Source organism: Acomys minous, assembly GCF_964271855.1.
Source record: "Acomys minous genome assembly, chromosome: 15".
NCBI classification, from domain to species: Eukaryota; Metazoa; Chordata; class Mammalia; order Rodentia; family Muridae; genus Acomys; species Acomys minous.
The window spans coordinates 101,655,035-101,679,825 of record NC_140497.1 but is presented as its reverse complement, the minus strand read 5'-3'; the positions used below and the strand labels follow the sequence as shown (position 1 = coordinate 101,679,825).

The 24,791-nt window shown below is 57.1% G+C and overlaps 1 protein-coding gene across 2 annotated transcripts; it reads right to left on the bottom strand.

Annotated features, from left to right (window-relative positions):
* Positions 1-1,540: 1,540 nt before the first annotated feature.
* KLHL26 (kelch like family member 26) lies at positions 1,541-24,229 on the bottom strand. Of its 2 annotated transcripts, XM_084759165.1 has the most exons (3): positions 24,081-24,229; positions 6,448-6,630; positions 1,541-4,344 (listed from the first exon to the last, which is right to left on the bottom strand). In XM_084759165.1, exons 1-3 carry the CDS (start codon positions 24,137-24,139, stop codon positions 2,763-2,765), a joined length of 1,824 nt encoding a protein of 607 aa, XP_084615291.1. In that variant the 5' UTR covers positions 24,140-24,229; the 3' UTR covers positions 1,541-2,762. The 2 variants fall into 2 exon arrangements, with proteins under 2 accessions (XP_084615291.1, XP_084615292.1); XM_084759166.1 differs by lacking the exon at positions 6,448-6,630 and having other exon boundaries at positions 24,081-24,206.
* Between the last annotated feature and the right edge of the window lie 562 nt (positions 24,230-24,791).

The following is a 24,791-nucleotide window of genomic DNA, read 5'->3' as shown; positions in this document are numbered from 1 at the left end:
AACAGCCCAGTGTCCCTAAGCTCAAGGCAGTTCGGGGTCCTAAGACTGTAAGATAAAAGGCGAAGAGGCCAGGGCAGGGCTGCTACCAACCTCTGAGAGGGCATCTGTGGGAAGCTGGAGCTGGCTTCTCTGTGTGATGGGGATAGAAACCAGGGCTCACACACACTACATCTGCCATTTGCCACAGAGACCTGCCCCAGTCCCTCACAGGGGTGGGGTCGGGTGTGGATTCTAGGCAGGACCCTCCAGCCGAGCCACTCCCTGAGCAACTCACTGAGGCATTCTAGGTAGGGGCTCCAGCCCTGAGCCACACTCCTTGCTTGGTGAGCTTGCCCTTAACCATATGTGAGAGCATGTGTGTGTTTGAGATGGTGCACAGGCGGAAGCCCACGGGTTTGGCATGTCCAGCTTGAGTTGCTGTGTGTCCTCACACTCAGGTGTACCCCTGTGTCTGGTGTGCGCATGTGTAGTGCACAGGCATTTTTCCCTTTCCCTGAAGGACACAGACATTCACTGACTGAACATGCAAGTCAGCTTCTGCTAATTAAAAACAGCTTTTTCATGTTTAAAGTTTACAATACAAAAAATAATTTTCCTTTCTTCAGGGGGGTGGGGTGGGCGCCAAGGAAGGAGCAGGGGCCCCCAAGAACATTCCATAAACTGGCTCAGATGGCTCTGCACAGTCGCCCTAGTTAGATACAGCAGTGCCCCCACACCAGGCAGGCGCCCCAGCCAGCTCACTGGGGACAAGATGTTGTGAGGTGCTATGTGATCTGGGGGACTTGTGGCTGGCAGACACTTCACCCTACCCCTCTGCAGAAGGCTGGAGGCCTTCTCCCCGGGGAAGCTCAGGTTCTGGGGAGCTGGAATGTCTTGGTGGGTTCCGTCTGGATGCCCTGGCAGCCTCAGTTCCTCCCTCCCACACATCAGCCCTTACTTCAGCAGGCCTTGCCTGAGCCTTGCTGTGGATGGTGGCTGGGGTGGCAGGGCAGGCAGCTTGGGGTGAAATGGAGGATGACAGCAGCAGCTTTCTTAGGCTATCAGGCCCTTGTTCCCTGGGCTGGGCTAGGGGAAAGCTCCTGGAGGTCCTTGTCCTTGGAGGGGCACCTGGGCGGGTGGAAACAGGTCCTACTGGCTCTGCCCCATCAGAGCCTCAGAGGCTTATCTGCAGTTGGGGTGTGCATCTGAGCAGAGTGAAGCTTCTGGGGGTTGCCTGGAGAGGTCCCTCACTAGATCCTGCACACTCTCTTCCAGGCTGCCCAGCAAGGCCCAAGCTGGCCCCCCAGCCAAGCCCTGCAGCTCCCTGTTCGGTGCGGAGGGTAAAGAAAAAGGGATGGAGAGGGAGCCCTCAAAGCCGGAGGGATGGAGAGGGAGCCCTCAAAGCCGGAGGGATGGAGAGGGAGCCCTCAAAGCCGGAGGGATGGAGAGGGAGCCCTCAAAGCCGGAGGGATGGAGAGGGAGCCCTCAAAGCCGGAGGGATGGAGAGGGAGCCCTCAAAGCCGGAGGTCAGGCAGGCAGCAGGCGGTCGGCGCAGGTCTGCTCATCCTTCACCATAAAGTCTTTATTAAATAAAAGGACTGCTCAGCAGAGGTCGTGGCAAAGGAGTGGGGTTAATTACTCATGCGATGAGTGGCCACACAATGGCGACATCCATTTGTCTGTGGGCAGCAAGGGACACTTTAAATCACCAGAGAACCTCATTTGGAAGATAGTGGGGCTGGCTTCCTTAAACAAGGAAAAAAAAAGAAAGAAAACACAAAGATGAGACTTCAGCTTTCAAACAGCAGAACAAAGCATAGCTGACATCTTGGTCAGGCTGCTGGAGCTCATGGCAGCAGCACCCCCACTGCCCCCAGGGTCGGGGACCATGGAAGAGCCAGACCTGGGAGTGTGGCTGCCTGCAGCCAGCGTGGGAGATGGGCACAAAGCTCGGTCTCCTCCCTCTTGTCTGACAGAGGCCGCCCAGCCTGAGTTGGCTTTTGTGTTTCCTGTGTTTGGTTTTTGTGGGTTTTGTCATTGTTCTGTGGCCCTGGTTGGCCTAGAACTTGCAATGATCCTCCTTCCTCGGCCTCCAAGTATTGGAACAACAGGCTACCATGCCTCACATGGCTCTGTCTTCTTATAAAAGCAGACTGGTGCACACCAGTGCTAGGTCCCTGATTGAACAGGGAGCCTGTTGGGGATGCTCCCGGAACCCACGTGTCCAGGTGGGCCAGGGTGCTTGGTGGTGAAGACATGACTGCAGCTGCCCTGTTAGGGTGCCTCTGGGGCAGGCACATGCCTGCATCCTGAATGCTGCCCAGGCACCATGGAGCTGATTTACAATCTTAAGTTACACTCGTTTGATTGCATGCACACATGTGTGCCACGGTGCCCACTGGAGATCAGAGGGCAATTCCGAGGAGTCTCTCCGAGTCTCTCTCTGCCTCGAGGGTCTCAATACAGAACTCTGGTTGCCAGGTTCGGTGGCAAGCTCCTTTACCCACGGCGCAGCCGGGACTTCAGACCAGCCAGGAGACAGGGAGAGCAGTTCCCACAGAGACTCGGTGTTTTACATCCACAAGTTTATATCTGAATGTCTGGCTAAGGGTGGGGAAATCTAGGCCCAGCCACACAGGACAGCTTGGAGACACCCACTGGGCAGTGGCTGCCATGGCACCCAAACCTCTGGGACCAGATCTCTCTGCTGGCTCAGGAGGTGGGGAACCGCAAGGGCTGGGGCCCTAACACTTGTGGGAACACAGTTAGTTTGGGTTCCCAAGCTACCTCCCATGGCCTGAACGGGGCAGAAGGACAGCAGCACAGGCGATGCCCGCAAAGGACTCGGGGAAGTGCAGGTCTCTCTCCCACTCATCAGTCTCTGTGTTGTACACCTGCACAATGCCAGTGACGTTGTTCAGCCTCCAGTTGTAGCCACCCACAATGTAGATCTTCCTCTCCAGCAGGCAGCAGCCGGCCTCTGACTGGCCAGCCCGCATGGGGGCCACACTGGTCCACTGGTCTGCATCGGGCACATAGTATTCCACGGCCAGCACATCGAAACAGCGGTCCACATGGTCCATGCGGCCACCTAGGGCGTAGATGCGGCCGGCGGCACCCAACATAGCGTGCAGCACACGGGGCTCATGCATGGGTGCCCTGGGCTCCCAACGGTCGGCTGCAGGGTCATAGCACTGCAGCGCCTTCTTGTCCTCAGCCGAGACTCCATAGCCACCTGAGATGTAGAGGCGACCAGCAGCTGCGGCACCAGCGTGACCCCAGGTGCGACGCTTTAGTGGGCAGGCAAAGTCCCAGCTGTCTCGGCGTGGGCAGTAGCGTTCCACGGATGCCAGGCTGCCAGCGCGATTGCGGCCACCAGTGGCATATAGCAGCCCACCCAGCGCCGTGAGCTGGAACTGCACGCGGCTCTCGCGCAGCGCCTGCAGCCGCAGCCAGCGATTGCGCTGCGGATCGTAGCGGTAGCAGGCATCCACGGCACCCTCGCCACTGCGGTGCTGCAGGTGCTGGCCACCTGCCACATAGACGAAGTTATCCAGCACAGCCACACCTGCGTGGCTGCAGCCCAGCTCCATGTCCGTGAGCTCTCGGAAGTGGCGGGCTCCGGGCTCAGGCAGCTGGAACACCTTACTGCTGACGGCTCTGTCACTGTCGGTATAGGGCGTGCCTCCGAAGGCCACAAGGGATGCCACATCAGAGCGCACAGCAGTGCGCGGCGACTGCATGTCATGCTGGCGGCAGGGCAGCACGTGATAGCTGAAGGCCTCCAGCAGGTATTGGCGACACAGGGCGTCGTCCAGCATGACATCAAGCGTCTGCACACTGTCTACCAGCTCAGCGGGCTGCATGAGAGGGAAGCGCACGTGGCGCAGCACGAGGCTGGCTCGGGCGCGGCGCGCTGGGTCGTGCTGCAGCCAGCGCACAGCAGCATGGAACAGGTCAATCTCAGCGCAGCTCTGCAACCGGTTGCTCTGCAGAAAGAAGACGAGGCGCTCCAGTGGCAGGCGCAGGAAGTCCTCCTCCTCTGCGATCTGCAGGAAGTGGCGGAACGTGAAGGTGTCTACGGATTCACGCAGTGATGCCAAGCTGAAGGTGGTAGCCATCTGACCAATGTGCAGGCACGTCTCCACACTCATGGCAGCTTTCAGGAAGTCCTCGCACAGCTCCACCACTGGCAGCATCTGCAGGAACACGGCAGCACCCAGCACGTCCTGCACGCAGTCCAAGTCCAGCGTCACTTCAGCACTGTAGGCGAAGTCAATGATGTGCCGCAGACCTCGTGCAGACACACCCTGCAGCTGGATGACCGCCTGGCTGGACTCACGCATGCCGCCAGTGAACATGGCCCTGGAGGTTGGAACACACCAGTTAGCAGGGCTGGTAGTGTACCCAAGCTGTGGACTGCCCCTAGCCCCAGCCTGAGCCTGTACAGCTGCAGGGGAGCAGCCGTTACTGCTGGCACCTTTGCCTGGGCCCCAGTCCCGAAGGCTGGCTGGTGGGCCTCTTGGGCAAGTACCAGTTGCAGATGCGCAGCTACCTGACCGCTTGAGCCCTGGACAGGGCCGGCTGGTGTGCCCTCCACACCACACCGCCCCCTACCTCCCCCACCAGAATCCAGGACCAGCTTCTCAACCCTGGAACCTGTGAAATGGGTCAAAGCCTGCCTTGTTCCCCCTAGGCTGCTGTGAAGGCACCAAGAGGTCACTATCTACAAGGGGCTGCTGTCTGCAGGGAGACACTACAGAGCTGGGGCACGGCCCAGGCACGGCCCAGCACCAGCTGAGTCCTTGACTGTATGAGAGCAGCATGTAGCCAGTGAGGGCATGCAGACCCTGCCAGGGGCTTTAGGAAGGCTTCCAGCAGGAAGAAGGAACAGGCTGGCTTGTGCTCACAGGGTCCGTAGGATCCCTGGGTGACATTCTGTAACATTTCCCAGCAGCCCTCCCAAGTATGAGCAGGCCTTCCTGCCAGAGAAGGAAGGACACCCTTCCCTGTCATTAAAGATAACACCCACCCCACATGGCTGTCCTTGATGAGATCTAGGCTCAGGTCACAGCAGGAGTGAGGCCACGGCTGCCATGGAGGGGCTGCCACCTAATGCCATCATTCCACGGGTCAGCATCCAGGGCCTCCAGGGACCACAAGGAACAGCTCCCAGCCCCGGCCCCTGTGTGTCCCCCAGAGTCCCCACCAGCCCTTAGGCACTTCAGTGAGAAAAGAGGCCAGGCCAGATGACAGAAGGGAGTTTTGCCTTTTAAGGCCTCATGGGCTACATTGCCAGAGCGGGGTGCCTTTAAAGGCATTGCTGGCTGGGCTGCCCACCCGCCCCCAAATCCAGAGTAAAAATAGCATTGATGCCCCAGTTGGCTGCAGCAGCTCCCCATAACAGCCTCGCTGGGCCCCAGGGAGGATGGCTGGGCCTAGAGGGACGTGTGGGTCAATATGTGCACCTGGGAGGCAGTGCACCCGGGATACCTGGCCCTCTTAGAACGGGGGTCATAGCTCGGGAGGAAGGAGGCACAGGTCTCCAAGGCAACCACTCCAGCTCCCACTCTTGCTGACAGGGGTGCCCCCTGACAACCAAGGCCACTGGGCCCTGAGTTCTGGCTCAGTCCCAGGACAGGGAAGAGTAGACAGATCCATGTGTCTGTGCGTGCTTGAGGCATGATACAGGGGAGGCGAGAGGAGGTCTACTGAGGCACATGGCTCCCGTGTCCCTCCAGGCTCTCGGCTGTTAGCTCCAGTGACTTGCAGGGGACAGCATGGCAGCAAAGGGACCATCACTCTCTGTCCTTACTGGGCACGCACGGCTTGCATCAAGGCCTGGCATGTGCAGGCGCTGACTGAGGCTTAGGAGGGTAGAGGCTGAGGCACTGCTGCAGGGCTGTCAGCCTAGCACTGGGGAGGTAGAAGAAGAGGATCAGAAAGAGTTCGTGGGCATCCTAGGCTACACTGTGAGTATGAGAGGCTAGCCTGGGCTATATGAGATTGGTGTCAAGAGAGAAAAATGAGTGGGGGGGCAGGAAAGCCTGCAGGATGGCTCAGTGGGCTAAGGCACTTGCTGCTATGCCTGACAAACTGAGTTCAGTCCCTGGGGCCCACATGGTGGGAGGAGAAAGCTGATGCCTGCAAGATGTCCTGACTCCACAAGCACCACAGTACACACCCACCTTCCCCCCACTCACCAGCACACACGCGCACGCACACTAAAATGAAGCAAATCAAACAGACAGAGAGGGACCCAATGCAGAGTGCCTACCCAGTGTGCAACAGGACTGAAAAATAGGACACTTAGAAAGAAAGCCTAGGTCAGGTGTGCTGGCACACCGGATGGAGCACAGGGATTTTGATTTGTGGCTAGTCCAAGCTACACAACAACAACAACAACAAAAAACATTGTCTTTAAAAGAAGGAGGTGGCTACCACACAGGCTCCTAGGGCCAGGCTTACCTAAAGTAGTCACTGCAGGCTGCCAGGACCACCTTGTGTGCATGGAAGGCTTCACTGTTGACAGTGAGGACCACATCGAGCAACTGGCCCTGGGCACGGAGGGCGGCCAGGCCCTGCAGGAGGCCGGTGCTGTGGCCAGCTGCAGAGAAGGTGCACTTGAGGGCCCCATTCCTGTCCGCCAGGCTGCAGAGACAGCAGAGAAGAGGTATGTATCAGAGACTTCTGGGACACACACACACTCATACTGACATTCAAGACACTTAGAACTGTAATACTGACAGAAACAGCCAGGACAGACAGGGGAGGGTACAGAGTAGCAAGTGGAAGGGGACAAGACCATTAAACACACAGGGTTGGCCAGGCGGTGGTGGTGCAGGCCTTTAATCCCAGCACTCGGGAGGCAGAGGCAGGCGGATCTCTGTGAGGTCGAGGCCAGCCTGGTCTACAAAGTGAGTCTAGGACAACCAAGGATACACAGAGAAACCCTGTCTAGAAAAACCAAAACTAACTAATCAAACAAACAAACAAAACACACACACACACACACACACACACACACACACACACACACACACACACACTAGTCTTCAGGAGGAATGGAGACCAGGCAGAGGCCAAGCCTGTGCTACGCACTGCAAGTGTCTGTGGGTAAACAGGCCAAGCCTGTGCTAGGCACTGCAAGTGTCTGTGGGTAAACAGGCTGGGCCTGGGGCGTGCCTCAGGGATGGAGCCCTACCTAGAATCCCTCAGTGAGGGGCTGTCGTGTGGCTCAGGGATGGAGTGAGGGCCTAGAAAACCTTTCACTCCAGCTCTCTGGAAGTAGACACAGGAGGATGAGGAGTTCAGGCTATCCTTGGCTACAGAGAGAGTTTAATGGCAGCCTGGGCTATGTGAGAGCTTATTTCATAAAACATAGTCAGGGAGTGTGGTGGCACAGCACTCAGGACGCAGAAAGCTTCTGATTTCAAGGCCAGCCTGGTGTACAGAGTCCAGGGCAGCCAGGACTACCTAGTGAGACTGTCTAAGACAAGCACACGGCAAGCCAAAAGTCCAACACGCCCTCCCAGCCACGTGTGGTCTGTGCCCAGTCATTCCCTGTCAAGTCCCCAGCAGCCTCTGCTCCCTTCAAACCCCCTCTGCTGAAGCTTGGCACAGGACACCCCTACCGTCAGAGCACAAGGGGAGCAGGGCTGCCGAGAGCCCCACACACCCCAACAGGCAGGACCAGGGACACCTCCTCTGCTGAGCGCTCTGTCTATTACCTCTCCATCTCTCAGGACCATCGGGCCTTTAGGACCCACCCTTCCGTTTTGGAGCCAGGAATGCAGGGTGCTGGGCTTTCCGAGAAATGAGAGGGAAGGCTCTGGGGCCCCTACCCACCAGTGCCCAGACAAGAAGCTGTCGGCGGCTGCAGCTGCTCCGACGGCACAAAGCACCCTGACGGCCGCCGTACCTGGCCAGCTGTCCAATTCCATGTACGACCGTCTAGAGACCCTCAGGTGGAGATCAGAAGCAATGCAGAGCCAGGTACTGCTCTGGCTGAGGAGGTGGAGGGTGCAGGAACCCAGCATAAGGCTCTATGGGGCGGGGAGGTACAGGCTGCCTTGGGTAGGAAGCTGTGAGTCCTTAGGGTGCAGGAAAGCCAAAGTCTCTGGGTGCCTGGCTGCTGGGTTCACGAAAGGAAGGATCCAGGCAGACCAAAGGCCCTGGCTTGTCCTGAGGTCTCTCCTGAGCTTGGTGGGAGGTGCAGATCTCAGCACTCACCTCTGTCCTCTGAGCATGATAGCATTCTGGCCAGGCTACTGTGGCTGGCAGACCTGGGGCCGAGATGCTGGGAGATACGCTACATCACAGGCCACTGGCCAGGGCCACCCTCATGCCCCATGGACGGGGCCCACGGCTTCCTGTGACCTGCTCTCCAGAGTTCTGGTCCACTAAGACTCCTGATAACATCCCTCAGGAGCCTGCAGGGGCTGGTGGATATATATAGTCTGCGCAAGAGGGTCAAAGGTCATCACTGCACCGGGCCTGATCCCGTAACCCTAACCCTAGCAACTTCAACAGATAAGGGCCAGGAGCCGGCCAGAGCTGTGTGGCAGCTGGAATGGCTGCCCCTGTTGCTGCCCCCCTGAGGGACTGGTGTCTGTGACCATGAACAGGGCCATATGTGTGCTTGACCCAGTGCAGAAGCTGCAGAGTGACAACCATGCTCAGATGTCACCATGGGAAGGGGCTAGCTAAAACGCACCGCTGTCTCCCCAGCCCACAGAGCAACATTAACCATTTCTTAAAAGATCAGTAGACAGATGAGGGGTGTGGCAGGAGCCCTCTCTGCCACCGTGTTTCTCAGCTGTCAAAGGCCACCATGAAGCTCCACAGCACACAGCTCCCCCTCTGTCCCCCCCACCCCCCCCCAGAAGAACAGAAAGCTGCAGGCAAAGACTTCCACAGTCATCTAGGGACTTTTTCTCAGTTCAAGGGGATTTGGGACAGAGGGCTTTGCACTGGTACAACAGCACCATGGGGCATTCGTCATTTGGACACTGAGCTACTGCAATTCTGCCTGCATCCTGGTGAAAGTGCTTGGTGCTGGAGAGAGACCCAAGGTCAGCTCTCAGCATCCATCATAAGTGGCGCACAGCCATTGGTAACTGGAGCTCAAGAGGATCCCATGCTTTCTTTTGGCCTCAGTGGGTTCTTACACACACATATGGCAAACACTCACATGGACACACATAAATACACATAAAAATACAAATAAAGCTTCTGCCCAGCAGTGGTGGTGTAGCATGCCTTTAATCTCAGCACTTGGGAGGCAGAGGCAGGAAGATCTCTGTGAGTTCAAGGCCAGCCTGGTATACAAAGCGGAGTCCATGACATCCAGGGCTACACAGAGAAACCCTGTCTCACAACTAAACTAACAAAACACCAAAACCAAAACCAACAAGAACAACAACCAGCAGGCGATTTTTTGAGTTCGAGCCCATCCCGGTCTACAAAGTGAGTCCAGGACAGCCGGGGCTACAGAGAAACCCTGTGTCAAAGCCAGAAAGAACAAAACAATAGGACAATGCAGAGGCTGGAGGAAAGGCTCCGTGGTTAAAAGCACTAGGTCTTCTTGCAGAGGAGCCACGTTCAGGTCTCAGCACCCACAGGGCAGCTCACAAGCATCTGTAAACCAGACCCAGGCCACCTGATGCCCTCTTCTGGACTGCATGGGCACTGCACACAGTGGTGCAGAAACATTCAGGCAGGCAGAACACACATGCATTAATAAACCAACCAACCAGTTAATAAATAATAAAGGATGGTGCGGAGGCTGGGAGCTGAGGCCCTAAGGAAGAGCAGATAGGAAGCTCACTGCAGCAAGGGCTCACATGTGGGCTGGCTGAGCCTTCCTGCCTGCAGACAGCCATCACTTGGACTCTGTGAGGGGCAGAACCTGCAACCCCACGGACAACAAAACCCACAGCTACACATGTCCCTACATCATGATGCCTCTGTGTGGAACTTGTCACACCTTTCCCCACTTCCCACCATCTCCAGATGACGCTATACCTAGTATGAGCTACATGCAGCTTGTGCGGCTGTCATTGAACACTGGGTGAGGAGTAGCAAGAAAGGAGAGGGCATTGCGGCCTAGCTTTCCGTGCCGAAGGCGCCATGTGGAACAGGGACACCAATGGCCATTTTACTCAAGGCTGGATCTTGCACTACACTGAGCTGCCATCGAGATGGCTCAGAGGTGAAGAGCACTGACTGCTCTTCCAAAGGTCCTAAGTTCAACTCTCAGCAACCGCATGAGGGCTCACAACCATCTATAATGTAATATGATGCCCTCTTCTGGCCTGCAGGTATATGTGCAGGCAGAGCACTGTATATGTAATAATAAATAAGTCTTAAAAAAAAAAAGATGCAGGTCACTGGTGCAGTAGTGGCGTGAAGGTCACAGGTGAGCAACTGCTCTAATTGGCCCCGTGGCTGGCTGGCCCGTGGGAGGACATGCATGCTAGTACTGGAGGACGCTACTACAGTTGTCTTGCTAAGCAGACGGCATGCTGTCAAACTGCCTTCACGATGCTTCAGCCTACGCTCTGGGATTAGCGCTGCTCAGTGGTCACGACAGCTGGCCGGCAGTTAACACAGACACTGAGTGCTCAGCCCTGCACAGGGCACCTGCAGCCTGCATCTCCAGGCTTAGGGAACACTGAGCTGGAGGATGGGGAGGAAGGCTGTCCTTGCACACGGCATGGCGGCTGCACTAGGACTGCAGGTGTGGTTCCCTGTACAAGTGCAAGAGCGAGCCAGTGAGCTGGGGCAGCAGTCCAGCAGCAGCATGAACCAGTGCATGTGAGTGCACACTCACAAAGGAAGGAACACAAACATGAATGGGTGAGGGGTGGAGAAGCTGGGGTGCAGAGGATCACAGCATGAATGAGGTCTTGGTCATAGGTGGCAAAGCCACATCCTCAGGCAGCAGGAGCCCCGCAGGTGGAAGCCGGCCCACATTGTCCCTGGTGAGGACAGCCTGGAAGGGCAGAGGGGCCAGACAGGGCAGTGTCCCAGGGAGGAAGGAGAATCCAAGTGCCCCGAGCCCTCTGCCATTACATTTTTTGAAAGAAAAAAAAGGGTGGAAGGGCCCAGATTGATACGGCTTCCCAAGTAAAACCACAAACACGACAACGCCTAGGACCTCGGGCTGGCGTCTAACATCTATAAGCTCACCGTGCCACATGTGTGCACATGCACACACAGGGGCAGGGTAAGTAATAAATGCAATTAATTTACCCAGAGAGGTGACCAGTGTCTGGGTCCCCCCAAGGAAATGGGCGGCCTGGGCCCAAAAAGAATAAGCAGAAGACAAGGCCAGGGCACCGCTAGTCTTCGGATCTGTCTGAGCTGGTGGCCTGGGCTGAGCGCTGTCCCCTATGCATTAGTAAGTTCCTGGCACGGCCTTCCTCGCTGAGGAGGCGCCTCTGTCATGAACCCACACAACTAGACTGAGCCCCCAAAGGGCAGCTCAGCCAGAGCAGAGATGGACAAAGGAGGGCTGTCCTGCCTGGGCTATGACTAAGGTTGCTTCTGCCGGCACCAGGACCAGCACCGGGAGGAGGGAGGACCCATTACTCAGAACAGTTCTAGACAGTGGGCGGCCACATGGTGGGGCCCCGTGAGCTAGCCCGAATCTCCAGACAGCCACTCGAGTCATGGTGGCCGGCCTATGAGTCATCAGAGCCAGTGCGTCAGCAACCCCGGACCGGACAGTCTCCAGAGGCCACTCACCACCCACCCTGGCCGTACCCTCAGCGTGGATTTAGCCTGAAGAGTAGCCTCATATTCTGTCTCAGGCCTGGCGTAGGCCCAGCCATCCTGCCATCTCCCTGCCTCCATGTTTCCCCCAATACAGCCCAAGGCACCCAGGCAGGGTCCAAACCTGTGTATACACCCAGGCCAAAGTGTCAGGGCCTGATGAGAATCCACCGAGGTCCAGCTGCGGGTGCTGGTGCTTGAGTTCCCAGCCCCCACCCTACAGGGTCCTTGCTTCCAACCCTGTACTGATCAAGCCGCTAGAGAAAGAGCCCACAAGCCTGGCTGAACCAGCTGTGGCAGGCCGGCCTAGTGACCAGCGCCCCATGGGGCACTGGAGCTGGAAGCTGGCAGGGGACATGGGCCCCGGCCCCCACCCAGCCCTGGCCTTGTCCTCGAGGCCGGCTTTCCAAACCCCAGAACCATTCTCCTCAGAACGTGCAAAAAACAGGCAAGAACAAGAAGAATTTCATGGAAACATTTCTTTGGGGTTTAGTGAAATCCGTTCCCACCCCCACGCAGAGTGCAGCTCGCCGCTGCCGTCCCGCTCCCCAGCCCGGCCACTTATACTTTCAAAGCCAATTTCTCTTTTATTGTCCCTGTGGCTCGCCAGAGCACGGCACAGCTGGCTGGCTCACACCCCGGCTGCACTGCTGCCCCACCCTTGTCCCCAAACACACAGGTGGGGGACGGAGCTTCAGGGAGCAGTGCAACATCAGGCTGGCCACCTCAGACCAGCAGCATGGGCCTGGAATAGCTCCAAGACCATTCCCAGAGGGCCTAGATGGTGGGGGCGGGGCAAAGACCTGGGTGGCAGGAGACGGTGGAGCGCCAACAGATGTGGGCCGCAGAGACCGTGAATGAGAGGAGCCAGTGTTGGAATGTGGTGGCCCAGTGACTCATCTCACAGGGTCCCCAGCCACCATAGGGCCACCTCCCTGACCTCTTCAACCATCTCAGTTCCTGACCAAGAGCAGGTGCCAGGCTTCCCCAGGCCCCCATGGCTCCCTCGTGAGCTAGCAAATGTCCTTCCTTTAAAATGGTGAAACTGAGGTAAGGGCCCTCCCCTCGCTTTGGGTCCCTCTTCCTGTCCAGACAACATTCTGTTCCCACCAACATCCAAGTGGCTCTGGCCCCAACTACCAAGGCAGAGGGTGTAGAGCTCTGGGGTCCAGCACACCCACCCCTGCCTGTTGCCATAGTTACTCAATGTTTCCCAGCTCTGGGCACAGCACTCCAGCTACAGGATCAACTCACTGTGCTCTGGCACTTCACACCAGCCGGAGACAGGAAGGCCAGCGGCCCCCACGCTCACTCACGTCAGCAAACCCTCCCCTGGGACACTCGTGGCTCCTGGCCTGCAGCCTGCCCTCTCCTCCTGCAGTGGCAGCCCTCTCTTTTGGGGTTCACCTCTAACTGGGGGAAAAACAACAAGGTACCTGCTGTAGGCTTGCTCCAGGCTGGCCTGTGGGAAAAGAAACTCAGAACTTGGGAGGGGCAAACAGGAGCCCAGAGACACTGACAGCAAGGGAGAAGCTGTGAGAGCGTTGCTTGGTGTGGGCCAGGTGCCTGAGGTCAATGCTAGCCAGGATGAACCAGGCCTCAGGGTCCTAGCCGCTTAACAGATCAGGCATCATCTCTGGGCTGCACCTGAAGACAGCCTGAGGGGCTGCTGGGTAGCTGGGTGGGTGTGAGAAGGGGGCTGCCCCTGTCACACAGGACTGGGAGGCGCTTCCTTGAAGGAACCAGCACCAGGTTCCACAAGGACTCCTGGAAAATGAAGGATGTTGTTCCAAGAGCAGGCCAAAGGTGAGACCAGCAGCCCTGCCCATCAGCAGTACACTGACCACCTGGGGGAGACCAGCAGCCTCGCCCATCAGCAGTACACTGACCACCTGCCCAGGGGGAGCCAGAGCCCATTGCCTCCCTGGAAAATGGGGTGGGGTAGGGAACAGGTGAGGAGCACTGATTTGTAAGATGGGCTTCCGTGAGTGGAGAGCTAGAAAGCAGGCTACTCTGCATGACCACTTCTGGAAGGTCATGAACCCGCCAGCCTCCACAGCCAATGCCAAGCCCCATACTTGCCCAACTGCTGCCACTGCTGAGATCAGCAAGGAGCAGGTCATGCTCTAGAAAGAGGCCACAGGAGGGCATGGGATATTAACATGCCACCTTCCTGAGCAGTGTCAAGTCCTTTGTCTATAGCTTTTCTCACCTGGACTCCTAGCTAACGCACAGCCCTGGGCATCACCATGAGAATGCCCGCACAGGGCCATGCCAGCAGGCTGTATGTGGGTGTGTCCACCTGACTGGCTCACCAGCTGCCCAGGAACCGTGAGCAGGAAATACTCTGAGGCACAGAGAGGCTCATACTTGCTGAAGAGCACACAACAAATAAGAGGGCTCCTTAGCAAGCCAAACTCTTGCTCTCACAGCCCAGACAACAGGTGCAGGACACCACTGAGATGCAGCTGGGAGGACCCAGGCTCCATGGCTGGGCTACTCCCCAAAACCCAGCTGAGCTGTGGCATGGAGCCCAGGAGCTGGAGGGGGCAAAGGATTCAAGCTTCACCCCAGAGGACCCCACTAGCCTCCCCATCGCCTCATGAGGAATGGAGGCCCCCTTAGGTGAGGGAAGGGCCTACCAGTCACCCTGGGAGACGCCAGGGCCCCAGCTTCCGGGTCCCTGCCTGCCTGCTTTTCCTGTTCCCTAGCTGAAATGGGAACTCTGGGAGGCCAGCTGGAACCCCAGCCACATCCCCACCACGGTGAAGAAGTTCAGCCACGTTAATCACCTAGACAGCAAGAGGCAAGGTAGATGGGTGGGTGAAGGCCCAGCCAGAGGGCAGGTGAGGCCCACTTCTTGGGGCACAGCTGGGGCACACAGGTCCATGCTAGGACCTCCAAGCCATCCCAGCCTGCAGAATCCCAGAGCCTCAGAACAAAACCAGCCTCCACCTCAAGGCAGGACCCGACTACACCAACCCTGCACACCCCCCATTTATGGACGTCTCATCTCAGCCTCCACTCTTACACGTCTTCCTGGGATGGGGACCCCAGCTCTTCTTTCTGCACACACAGTGGGGATCAATAAAGTAGACCCACTTTTTGCCCGGCCAACCAGAGCCTCCGGGAGCCCTGGCCACATGACTGGTGAGAAGATGAAAGGGTGGCCCACCTGAGTCTATCAGAACCTTCTCTGGGACACTCCCCCCTACACACACACACACACACACACACACACACACACACACGCACGCACACAGAATTTCTCTGTGTAGTCCTGGCTGTCCCGGAACTAGATCTGTAGACCAAGCTGACCTTGAACTCAGAGATCTGCCTGCCTCTGCCTCCAGAATGCACCGCCACTGCCAGTTGGGCAGCTCCAGGCAGCAGTTCTTTCCCCCGTGACGTTACCAGCTTGGGGGTATACAAGTCGAGGCCAGGAGGTAGACAGCAGCTAGGGAGAGGGACCAGATTCTCTCAGAGTCCTCTAGTGTGTGCCTGTGTGCATACATGTACCATGGCATGCATGTGTGCTCTCCTTTCAGCAGCTGGACCCAGGCAGGACATGATGGCAAAGGCTGCTACCACTAGCCCTTCTCACCAGCCTGTCTGTCATGACACAGGCTCCTGCCATGTAGTCAGCCCTGGCCTGGAGCTCCAACATCAGGAGGAGCCCTGCTCCATCACTCTGGAGCTCCTCCATCAGGAGCCCTGCTCCATCACTCTGGAGCTCCACCATCAGGAGCCCTGCTCCATCACTCTGGAGCTCCGCCATCAGGAGCCCTGCTCCATCACTCTGGAGCTCTGCCATCAGGAGCCCTGCTCCATCACCCTGGAGCTCCTCCATCAGGAGCCCTGCTCCATCACTCTGGAGCTCCTCCATCATGAGCCCTGCTCCATCACTCTGGAGCTCCAACATCAGGAGCCCTGCTCCATCACCCTGGAGCTCCTACATCATGAGCCCTGCTCCATCACTCTGGAGCTCCAACATCAGGAGAAGCCCTGCTCCATCACTCTGGAGCTCCAACATCAGGAGAAGCCCTGCTCCATCACTCTGGAGCTCCAACATCAGGAGAAGCCCTGCTCCATCACTCTGGAGCTCCAACATCAGGAGAAGCCCTGCTCCATCACTCTGGAGCTCCTCCATCAGGAGCCCTGCTCCATCACTCTGGAGCTCTGCCATCAGGAGCCCTGCTCCATCACTCTGGAGCTCCAACATCAGGAGCCCTGCTCCATTACTCTGGAGCTCCGCCATCAGAAGCCCTGCTCCGTCACTCTCTGCTGGACTCCTTTGAGGTAGGGTCTCTCACTGACCCTGTCTGCAGTCAGCCAGCTTCAGGTCTATGCCCTGCAGCACTGAGGTTGAAGGCAGCCCACAGCACCGTGACTGGGACAGGAACTCAAGTCCTCAGGCCTACACAGCAGGTGCTCCCACAGACCGTGCCATCTCTCCTGCCACCCTGTGCTTGAATCTCCTGCAGTAAGCAGCTGCCCGTGGCCTTGCTGAGCTGCCTATATCAAAAACAGAACGCCCTTCACCAACCATTTATTAGAGTGTTCTCGAACATCCCTGGCCACGCCTGCGTCAGACGAGCATGTGAAGCCTCCCCAGTCACAGGGAGGGAGTGTGAAGCACAGTGAACACATAGGATTTGACAACTGCCAAAACTGCTACAGCATTAACCCCAAGGCAGCTTTGCAAAAACCAATGTACCCTTATCTAACAAACGTCAACACCCTACCAAACCTTTGTATAAAGTGTTCTCATGCACTACTTCCTAAGTGGCCAGGGTGACGGCAAACGGGCAGCAGCCGTGACAGGAACAGCTGGCATCACTCTGGCCACTGAGAAGCCCCAGGAAGGTCAGCAAGCTGCCAGCGACCCACGCAGTGACTTCTGCGTATGTGTGCGTGTAGTCCCAGGTCACTCTGCCGCACAGAACTGGGGCGGGGGGCAGGTTGGGCATTGGTGCCTGAAAAGGAATATACAGGCAGGGCACGTGACCAGCAGCTGCCCCCCCATGCAGCACACAGCAGCAGCTGGGAGGAGGGGCTGCCTGGGGCCTCCATGGCTCTCTAGACGCCTGTCACCTGGCAGCTACTCCACCCAGCCCAGCTCCAACCATCCGGTAGCGGAAGATTCTGGGAGATCCCACATCTCCGCTCTTCTCTCTGCTTTCAAGCCGGGCTCAAATTCTCCCGTCCCGTGGAGAGCAGCCTCCGGATATCCAGCCCAGACACCCCGCCCGGTTCCTGGCTTTGACCCCTGTGGAATTTCATGGCTGTGGTGTCAGAAAACATCTTCAGCCCCAATCCTTGAGTGCCCGCCCCAGGACCTTTAAAAGCTGGAAGGTCGAGGCCCTGAAGGCTGAGAGAGCTCAACCCCAGAAGCAGTCACCCTGCAGGAAACAGCTGAGGCTCCCGAGGCTCCTGGGCAGGGTGGCCACTCAGGGTGGACGGGGCTGAGTGTCCACCATTCACCGTGAGAAGCAGCACAGGATGCGGGAAGCGCTGCTGGGAAGGGCGGAGCAGGAAGGGCCAGGCCGGGGTTAACAAGTGTTAAGAGAGCCAGTCGGCACAGCTGCACAGCAGCTACCAGAGCAGGGGGGTCCGCCGCCTGGGGACCCCACAGCCCCCACTTCCACTGCAGGCAGCTGGACAGCTCGGCTGTGTTCACTCTCAGCTAAGGGAAGACATGTCGGATGGCTTTCTACTGATTCCCTAGACCCTGTCCCCAAATAAAGGACGGTGGCCTTTGACCCACTGGCATGGAGGGCTTTGCACTTGCCAGGTGGCGCTCAGCCTCCATGCTGGCTGCCCAGGCCCTGCCCTCAGGTGTACATGCCTGCCCTAGGGGACATAAGATGTGACTGGGCAGTTTGGGGATGCAGAGGCCTGTCATCAGCAAAGAAAAGGTTCTATTGTGAGAAGCTGGGAGGCCTGGCAGGCGTCAGACAGGTATGCAATCCTCCTGGGCCAAGCTGGAAACAATAATCAGGTCCAGGGCTCGGGTGGGGTGGCTGGTGAGTGGAGATTTGTTGGCTGTGCTCTGCCTTGTGTGGCTACAGACCGCTTTTGAATGGAATGACAGTCTTGGGGCTGGAAGACAGATGTCCCCACCCCCACCCCCTCCTCCCCATTCACTGAGGAGACAAAGCTCCAGGGGCCTTTCTGGAAGATACAAGATTGTGACCCCAGGCCCCATGCTACCTCTGTCCATGAGACACTTGCAGACAGTGCAGCTGCCTCGGGCCACAGGGAGGCTTGCCCTTTCACACACCCTGCGGGCCCGGCTCCATCTCCCAGCACTCAGCTGGGTGAAAACCCAAGAGCCTACACACACCCCCCCTCAGTGCATCAGTGCACAATTGCCACAGGTCAGTGAGCCCCCCCAACACCCCCCCCCCGCCTTACTCTGTACCGGTCCAGAGGCCTTCAAACAGCAGGATCTGAATGGACCTCACCGTGACCACCTCTGTCTCCTCTGCCCACACCTGGTCTACAGGCCAGACACCCAATGCAAAGGTGTCAGCTGAACTGAGAAGCCAGGGATGCTAAGGCTGGAGTCTCCTGGTGTTACTTGTCCCTACCTCTGGGCCCCAAGGCCCCTGAGCTGTCCCTCCATGGCTTCCCTCCATCCTTCTAGTTGGGTACGAGAGGGGGGGGAAGTAACCAGGGTGAGGAAGGGGGCAGGTAAATGCCAGGGCTTCCATGCTAACAGGGCACTGGCCCCACTAACAAAACATTTTTCAAATTAGGCATCAGGCATGGTGCTGCACGCCTTTAATCCCAGCACTCAGGAGGCAGAGACAGGTGGATCTCTGTGAGTTCAAGGCCAGCCTGGTCTACCTAGCGAGATCCAGGCCATGCAAGGCTACACAGTGAGACCCTCTTTCAAACAGAAAACAACCTAAAACCTTTCTTCTCAGAAACTATGGCAATGACGAGGAGCCTGTCCTCACAGCCACAGGTCGCCACAGTCCAGCCGCAGCCAGTCACCGCATGTGTGCCGCAAGCCAGTCACCGCATGTGTGCCGCAAGCCAGTCACCGCATGTGTGCCGCAAGCCAGTCACCGCATGTGTGCCGCAAGCCAGTCACCGCATGTGTGCCGCAAGCCAGTCACCGCATGTGTGCCGCAAGCCAGTCACCGCATGTGTGCCGCAAGGCTACAGCCCAGGCTCCCACCCTGGCTCCGGGAACCCGTGTGCTGACCTCAGAGGCCAGCCAGGGTCAGGCACCCACTGCTCCCCCAGATGGCGCTGCACTCTCCCACTCCAGCCACCACGACAAAATGCTGCTCCGCACTAGGCTCTCTTGGTGCCTGCTACCACAATGTGCGGAAGCAGCAGGTAGGACACAACACCTAGCCCCTCCCATGCCTGCATGACCCCAGGGGACAATCAGCTGACTCCAGACTCTAAACAGAGATGGGAAGCACTGGCCTCAGTGTGGATGGTCGAGGGAACACTCGGACAAGGCCAGCTCACTGAGCCAGGCCGCACCATGACAGCCATGTCCCTGTCCTCCAAATGAGGCCGGAGACCAGTGGGGGCAGCAGGCCTCTCAGCCACATGACAACCCTATCTTCTCAAGGCTGGTGGCTAAGACCTCAATCCCCTGAGGAGGCGCTGGCCGAGGCTTGGCCTGGGAGGAGCTCTCTCGCCAGGCTCTGGCCTCCTCCTCTCGGCCTGCCATCAGCTTGGTGACCATGCTGCCCTTCCATTGAGCTTCAGCTGAGACAATGACGGCTCCGATGAGGAAAGGGAAGCCAGGCTTTCCTCCCCTGCAGTCAGGAGAGAAGGCAGAACAAACACGTTACATAATGGAGAGGCAGTGTGGTCCTCAGCTGTCAACATGACATGGTGGGGAACACAGGTGTCACCCCAGCATGGCCAGCCAAAGTAAAACCCTAACAAGCTCCAGAGATGATGACGCAGTCAAGGCCAGTGTCCCCGCTCCGGGGAGTCAAGTGTCTCCCCCAGAAAGACTTGACCACAGGCGGCAAGCTGTAGCAACGAGGTACACTCTGTGTGCCAGGCCCCTGGGACAGTCGCCCAGGGCAGACACTGCCACACACAAGGCCCTTTGAGAGGACAACCACCACATCACATCAGGAGGTGACTAAGACAGTCACTAGGGACCATGTGAACGCTGCGCCACCACTCAGCACAGAGCCGCACTATTGTGCACACAGCCCCAGGGCTCTCACTCAGCCAAGGGCAGGGTGTGGACTGTCCCACTGACACCAGAGACTCTTCCAAAGGAGCTTCCGCGGCAGGCGGCGGAATGCGCATCAGGCAGAGCAGACACTGTCCACCAGCTCTTACAGAACAGGGCCACGGCAAACCTCTGAGTACAAATGACTAGACTGGTGGTTTCAGGCCTAAGCGAGCACTCTGCCTCTCAGCAGCCCCCTCCTGTCTATTCCCCTCCCCTTTGTGTCTCACTCTGTAGCTCAGGCAAGCCTGGGACTCACTATGCAGCACACGCTGACCTCAAACTCGAAACAACCAATCTTCCTAAATCCTGAGACTACAGGTGTCAGGACGGAACCACTCTCAGATGAGATATCGTTAGAAACAATGACAACCAACACAAAACCAAGCAAAAACCAGGCGCTGGCAATATAAATAAAACGGTGATTGGCCAGGTAGTAGAATATTACTTAATCATGAAAAGGGATTAACACTGATCTGTGCCATGGTAGAGATGCTGAGAGGAGCCCGATGAAGGAAGTAATGTTTTAAGATGGGGAAGTTGTGCCAAGCGTGGTGGCCACACATCTTCAATCCAGGCTACAGTGTGAGTTCCAGTACAGCCAGGATATAGAGAAATCCTATCTCAAGCAAAACAAAATCAGCCCAGCAATCCTGGCTCACACCTTCAATCTCAGCACTCAGGATCTCTGTGAGTTGAAGGCCAGCCTGATTCCAGGACAGCCAGAGCCAAACAGAGGGACCCTATCTTTTAAAAAAATAAAAAGAAAGAAAGAAAGAAAAAGAAAAGGAAAGAAAGAAAAAGGCTACACAGAGAAACCCTATGTCGAAAAACCAAAAAATAAAATAAAATAAATAAATAAATAACAGCTGGGCATGGTGGCGCACACCTTTAATCCCAGAACTGGGGAGGCTGAGGCTGGCGGATCTCTGTGAGTTTGAGGCCAGCCTGGTCTACAAAGTGAATCTAAGACAGTCCAATGCTACACAGAGAAACAAACCCTGTCTCAAAAAAAACCCAAAATAATGAAAATAATAATAATAACAAACAGAAAACCAAAGCAAACAAGCAAATAAAAAGAAAACAAAACACAAAACCAAAGGGCTGTGATATGACTTAATCAGAAAAGTATCTGCACACAGGTTTGGATAGCGTCCTTATTTGTTATTTGAGACAAGGTTTCTCTCTCTAGCCTGTCCTGGACTCACTTTGTAGACCAGGATGGCCTCAAACTCATAGAGATTTGCCTGCCTCTGCCTCCCTGAGTTCTGGGATTACAGGAGCACGCCACTGTCCCCAGCTTCAGTGTCCATTAAAAAAAAAGCCAGGCATGGTGGTGTCTTTAATCCAGCACTGTGAGTTCAAGGTCAGCCTGGTCTACAAAGAGAGTTCCAAGACAGCCAGGGTTTGATACACAGAGAACCCCTGCCTCAAAAACCAAAAATATAGGTAAAGAAAACCAGCCAGACACAGAGGTGTCTAACTACAGCACCGGGGGAAGAAGTCAGATGGATCCCATTACCAAAATGGCAGGCCCAGCCTAGTGGCAAACCCTAGCCAAACAAAACAAAGCACTCTCAGGCAAGTGCCAGAGGGGGAAACAGACGGAGGGAATAGGAAGATACGTGACAGTGACCTCTGATCTCCCACGCACACACAAACCAACCAATGCCATGGACGCGGCTCAGTAGGTGAAGGCACTTGCTATCGAGCCTGAAGACCTGGGAGAATCACCACGGGCAGAAGCAGGCCATGGCCACTAGAGCAATAGTAGTGTGACAGCTACGGGCATAACCCACCACTTCCTGACAGCAGTCACTGCAGACACATACCTTGTCAAAGCACTGAGAATAAGAAATGCTGAGTGCTCAGCCCTAACTGGGACATCTACGTCACCCTGCCAAGGCTTGGAGACTATCCTGGACAAGGAGGAGCGAATCTAAGAGTCGGAGCTGGAGAGAGAGCTCAGTGGTTAAGAACCCTAACATTTTTCCCTCAAGGACCCGGGTTGGGTTCCTAGTACCCACATGGCAGCTCACAACTCCAATTCCTGAGGTTCTGCCACTCTCTTCTGACCTCTGAGGACAGTGCACAGACATGCATGCAGGCAAAGCACCCATACACGGTAAATTTTTAAAAAGGGGGGGCTGGAGAGATGACTCAGAGGTTAAGAGCACCGTCTGCTCTTCCGAAGGTCCTGAGTTCAATTCCCGGCAACCACATGGTGCCTCACAACCACCTGTAATGAGATCTGGTGTCTTCTTGTGGTGGGCAGGCACACGTGTGGGCAGAATACTGTATAAAGGATTCTACAGAGGGAGTTCCAGGGCAGCCCTGCCCACTCACTCCCTAGCGTCTCCACGCTCCCTTACTGCCGGCCTCAGTCCTGGCCTACCACTCTCTCACACCCCAGTGGGCTGTCACTGCTCTGTGTGCAGATGTCCGCAGCCCTGCCCAGAGTCCCTGGCTTTGCTCTGACCACACACTGGAGCGTCCAGGTGCTGATCAGGAAGGGCCCCTGGGGCCAGGCAGGGTCAACACCTGCTCTAGGTGGTGTCAGCACTCTGTCTCCAGCCCCAGAGGCCAACCCGTGTCCACAGGCTACCAGACCTTGCCGGAGCACCAGCACCAGGACCAACTGTATCCACCGTCACGTGCACTCACAAGCCATCTAGAGCCTACATTTCCTTGTTGGCCTTGCAAGGGTGGTAGCTGTCCCAGGGCAGGAGTTCCTGCCTCTGGGTCAGTGTGAAAATGAAGCGGGGAAAGTGCTCCCTAAGTCAGCTGCTCCTTCCCCTCTGAGATTCCAGAGCAATTCACAAAAGTGTCTATCTGCAGTGTTTTGCAGCAGACACTTCGGGTTAAGGGAGGGTGGTCAGCAGAGTTTGATGTTACATAGCAACATTAAGACCACTCTGGGTGACATGACAAAACAAAAATAAATATTTAAAAACATCTGCTATCTTTATGCAAATTCCCAGGTTCCTTAAAAACAAAAAACAAAACAATAACAAAAAAACAAAAAACAAAAAACCCACCTCAGGAGCCAGGCATGGTGGCGCACGCCCGTAGTCCCAGCACTCGGGAGGCAGAGGCAGGCAGATCGATGTGAGTTTGAGACCAGCCTGGTCTATAAAGTGAGTCCAGAATAGCCAAGGCTACACAGAGAAACCCTGTCTCAGAAAAATAATGGGGGAAAAAAACCTACCATGAAAACAGGGTGACCCAGTATCTGAGGCTAAGACCTCCAGTCCCATCGTTTATGCTGAGGGAAGGGGGATTTGAACCCCATGAAGGGTGCAAGAAAAGGGTCTCAAAGAAAGACCATATGGCTGGGCGGTGGTGGCACACGCCTTTAATCCCAGCACTTGGGAGGCAGAGGCAGGTGGATCGCTGTGAGTTCGAGGCCAGCCTGGTATACAAAGTGAGTCCAGGACAGTCAAGGCTACACAGAGAGACCCTGTCTCGAAAAACCAAAAAAAAAAAAAAAAAGAAAAAAGAAAGACCCTATGTTTTGGGAGATCCTTTGGCCTTCTCACAGTGCTCAAACTCCCCCAAACACACCCAGCCCTCTCACAACCCCTGGGACGCCCTGGCCATCAGCACCTGCTGAGGCCCCAGGGTGGCCGCAGTGTCCCCTCCAAACACGACCAAGGCCCTTGTCCACCTAATAGGTCCCTAGACAGTTTCCTCTAAATCAGGACCTGTTGAGGCCACGACCAATGGCCTCAGGGTCTCCCGGGCATGCCCAGGCCCCAGGCGATTGCCTCAGTGTCCCCCTCCAGACAAGCCCAGGCCTCCTGATCCCTGCCAGGCCCCTGTCCATGGTTCCCTGTCCATCAGGGCCTGTGGAGGGCCGCAGGTGGTGTCAGTGTCCCCTCCCGAGCCCCGGGGTCCCCGTGCAGCCTCCCACGTCACCCTCCCAGGCCACCTTCAGCCCCAGGCTCCTCAGCTCCAGGAAACCGGGCCTCAGCCTCCCTCCGGCCAGCGCGCTCCCTCAGGACAGTGGCAGCCGACGTCCCCGAACGCTCAGGGACCCGGCGCTCCCGGCTTGGCTCGGCCCTGGCCGAGAGGTGCGCGCCAACGGTGGCGCGGGGCTCACCTGCTCGGGTGCTCGGGGCTCTGGCCAGAGGCGCCGCCGCCGCCGCCGGACTCCGCCATCTTCAGCCGCGCTCCCGAGCGACGGGGCCGCGCAACGACCCGGAGACCGAGGCCTGGGCAGAGGGCGGGGCCTGTAGGGGCGGGGGCGGGACTAGGGTAGTGGGCGGGGCTTGAGGGTACAGGTGCGGGGCCTGAGGCGCGGAGGGGAGGAGTCAGAGGAGAGACGTGAGCAAGGTAGAAGGCTGGAGGGGTGGGGCCGACCTGAGGAGGCGGGGCCTAAATGGAGTGAAGTGGGGGGACCCGAGGTAGTGGGCGGGGAACGAGGGGCGGAGCCTTGTGGAGAGGCGGAGCCTATGTCCTGGAAGGAGGGCAATGAGAATCACAACTAAGGTCTGAGAGTGGACCTGAGGGTTTGAGGAAGGTGGTGCCTGAAGGGGTGGCCTGAGGGTCTCCGAATGGCGGGGTCTGCGGAAGGTGGTTCAGGGGTTGGGGGGGAGGGGAAGGGGGGAAAGGGACGCAGGGAGGGGGTTGAGGAGTTGACCTGAAGGTGGAACAGAGGTCCTAAGGGAGAAAAGGTTGGTTCTGAGGGGGGGGGGTGTCTTGGGGCCGGGGCCTGATTGGAGGAGGGGGGGGTGAAGAGAATGGATTTGGGCTGTGTAAGGAGTGGATGGATGGCCTAGTCAGAAAATGGAGCCATGCCTGTAATCCCAGC

What these genes read in the sequence shown, in the direction of transcription:
- KLHL26 (XM_084759165.1), bottom strand. Translation starts at nt 24,139, where the DNA reads ATGGCGGAGTCCGGCGGCGGCGGCGGCGCCTCTGGCCAGAGCCCCGAG. An exon ending in AGCCCCGAGCACCCGAGCAG is followed by an intron (nt 6,631 to 24,080) that starts GTGAGCCCCGCG and finishes CTGTCTCTGCAG; the next exon opens with CCTGGCGGACAGGAATGGGG. An exon ending in GCCTGCAGTGACTACTTTAG is followed by an intron (nt 4,345 to 6,447) that starts GTAAGCCTGGCC and finishes TCCAACCTCCAG; the next exon opens with GGCCATGTTCACTGGCGGCA.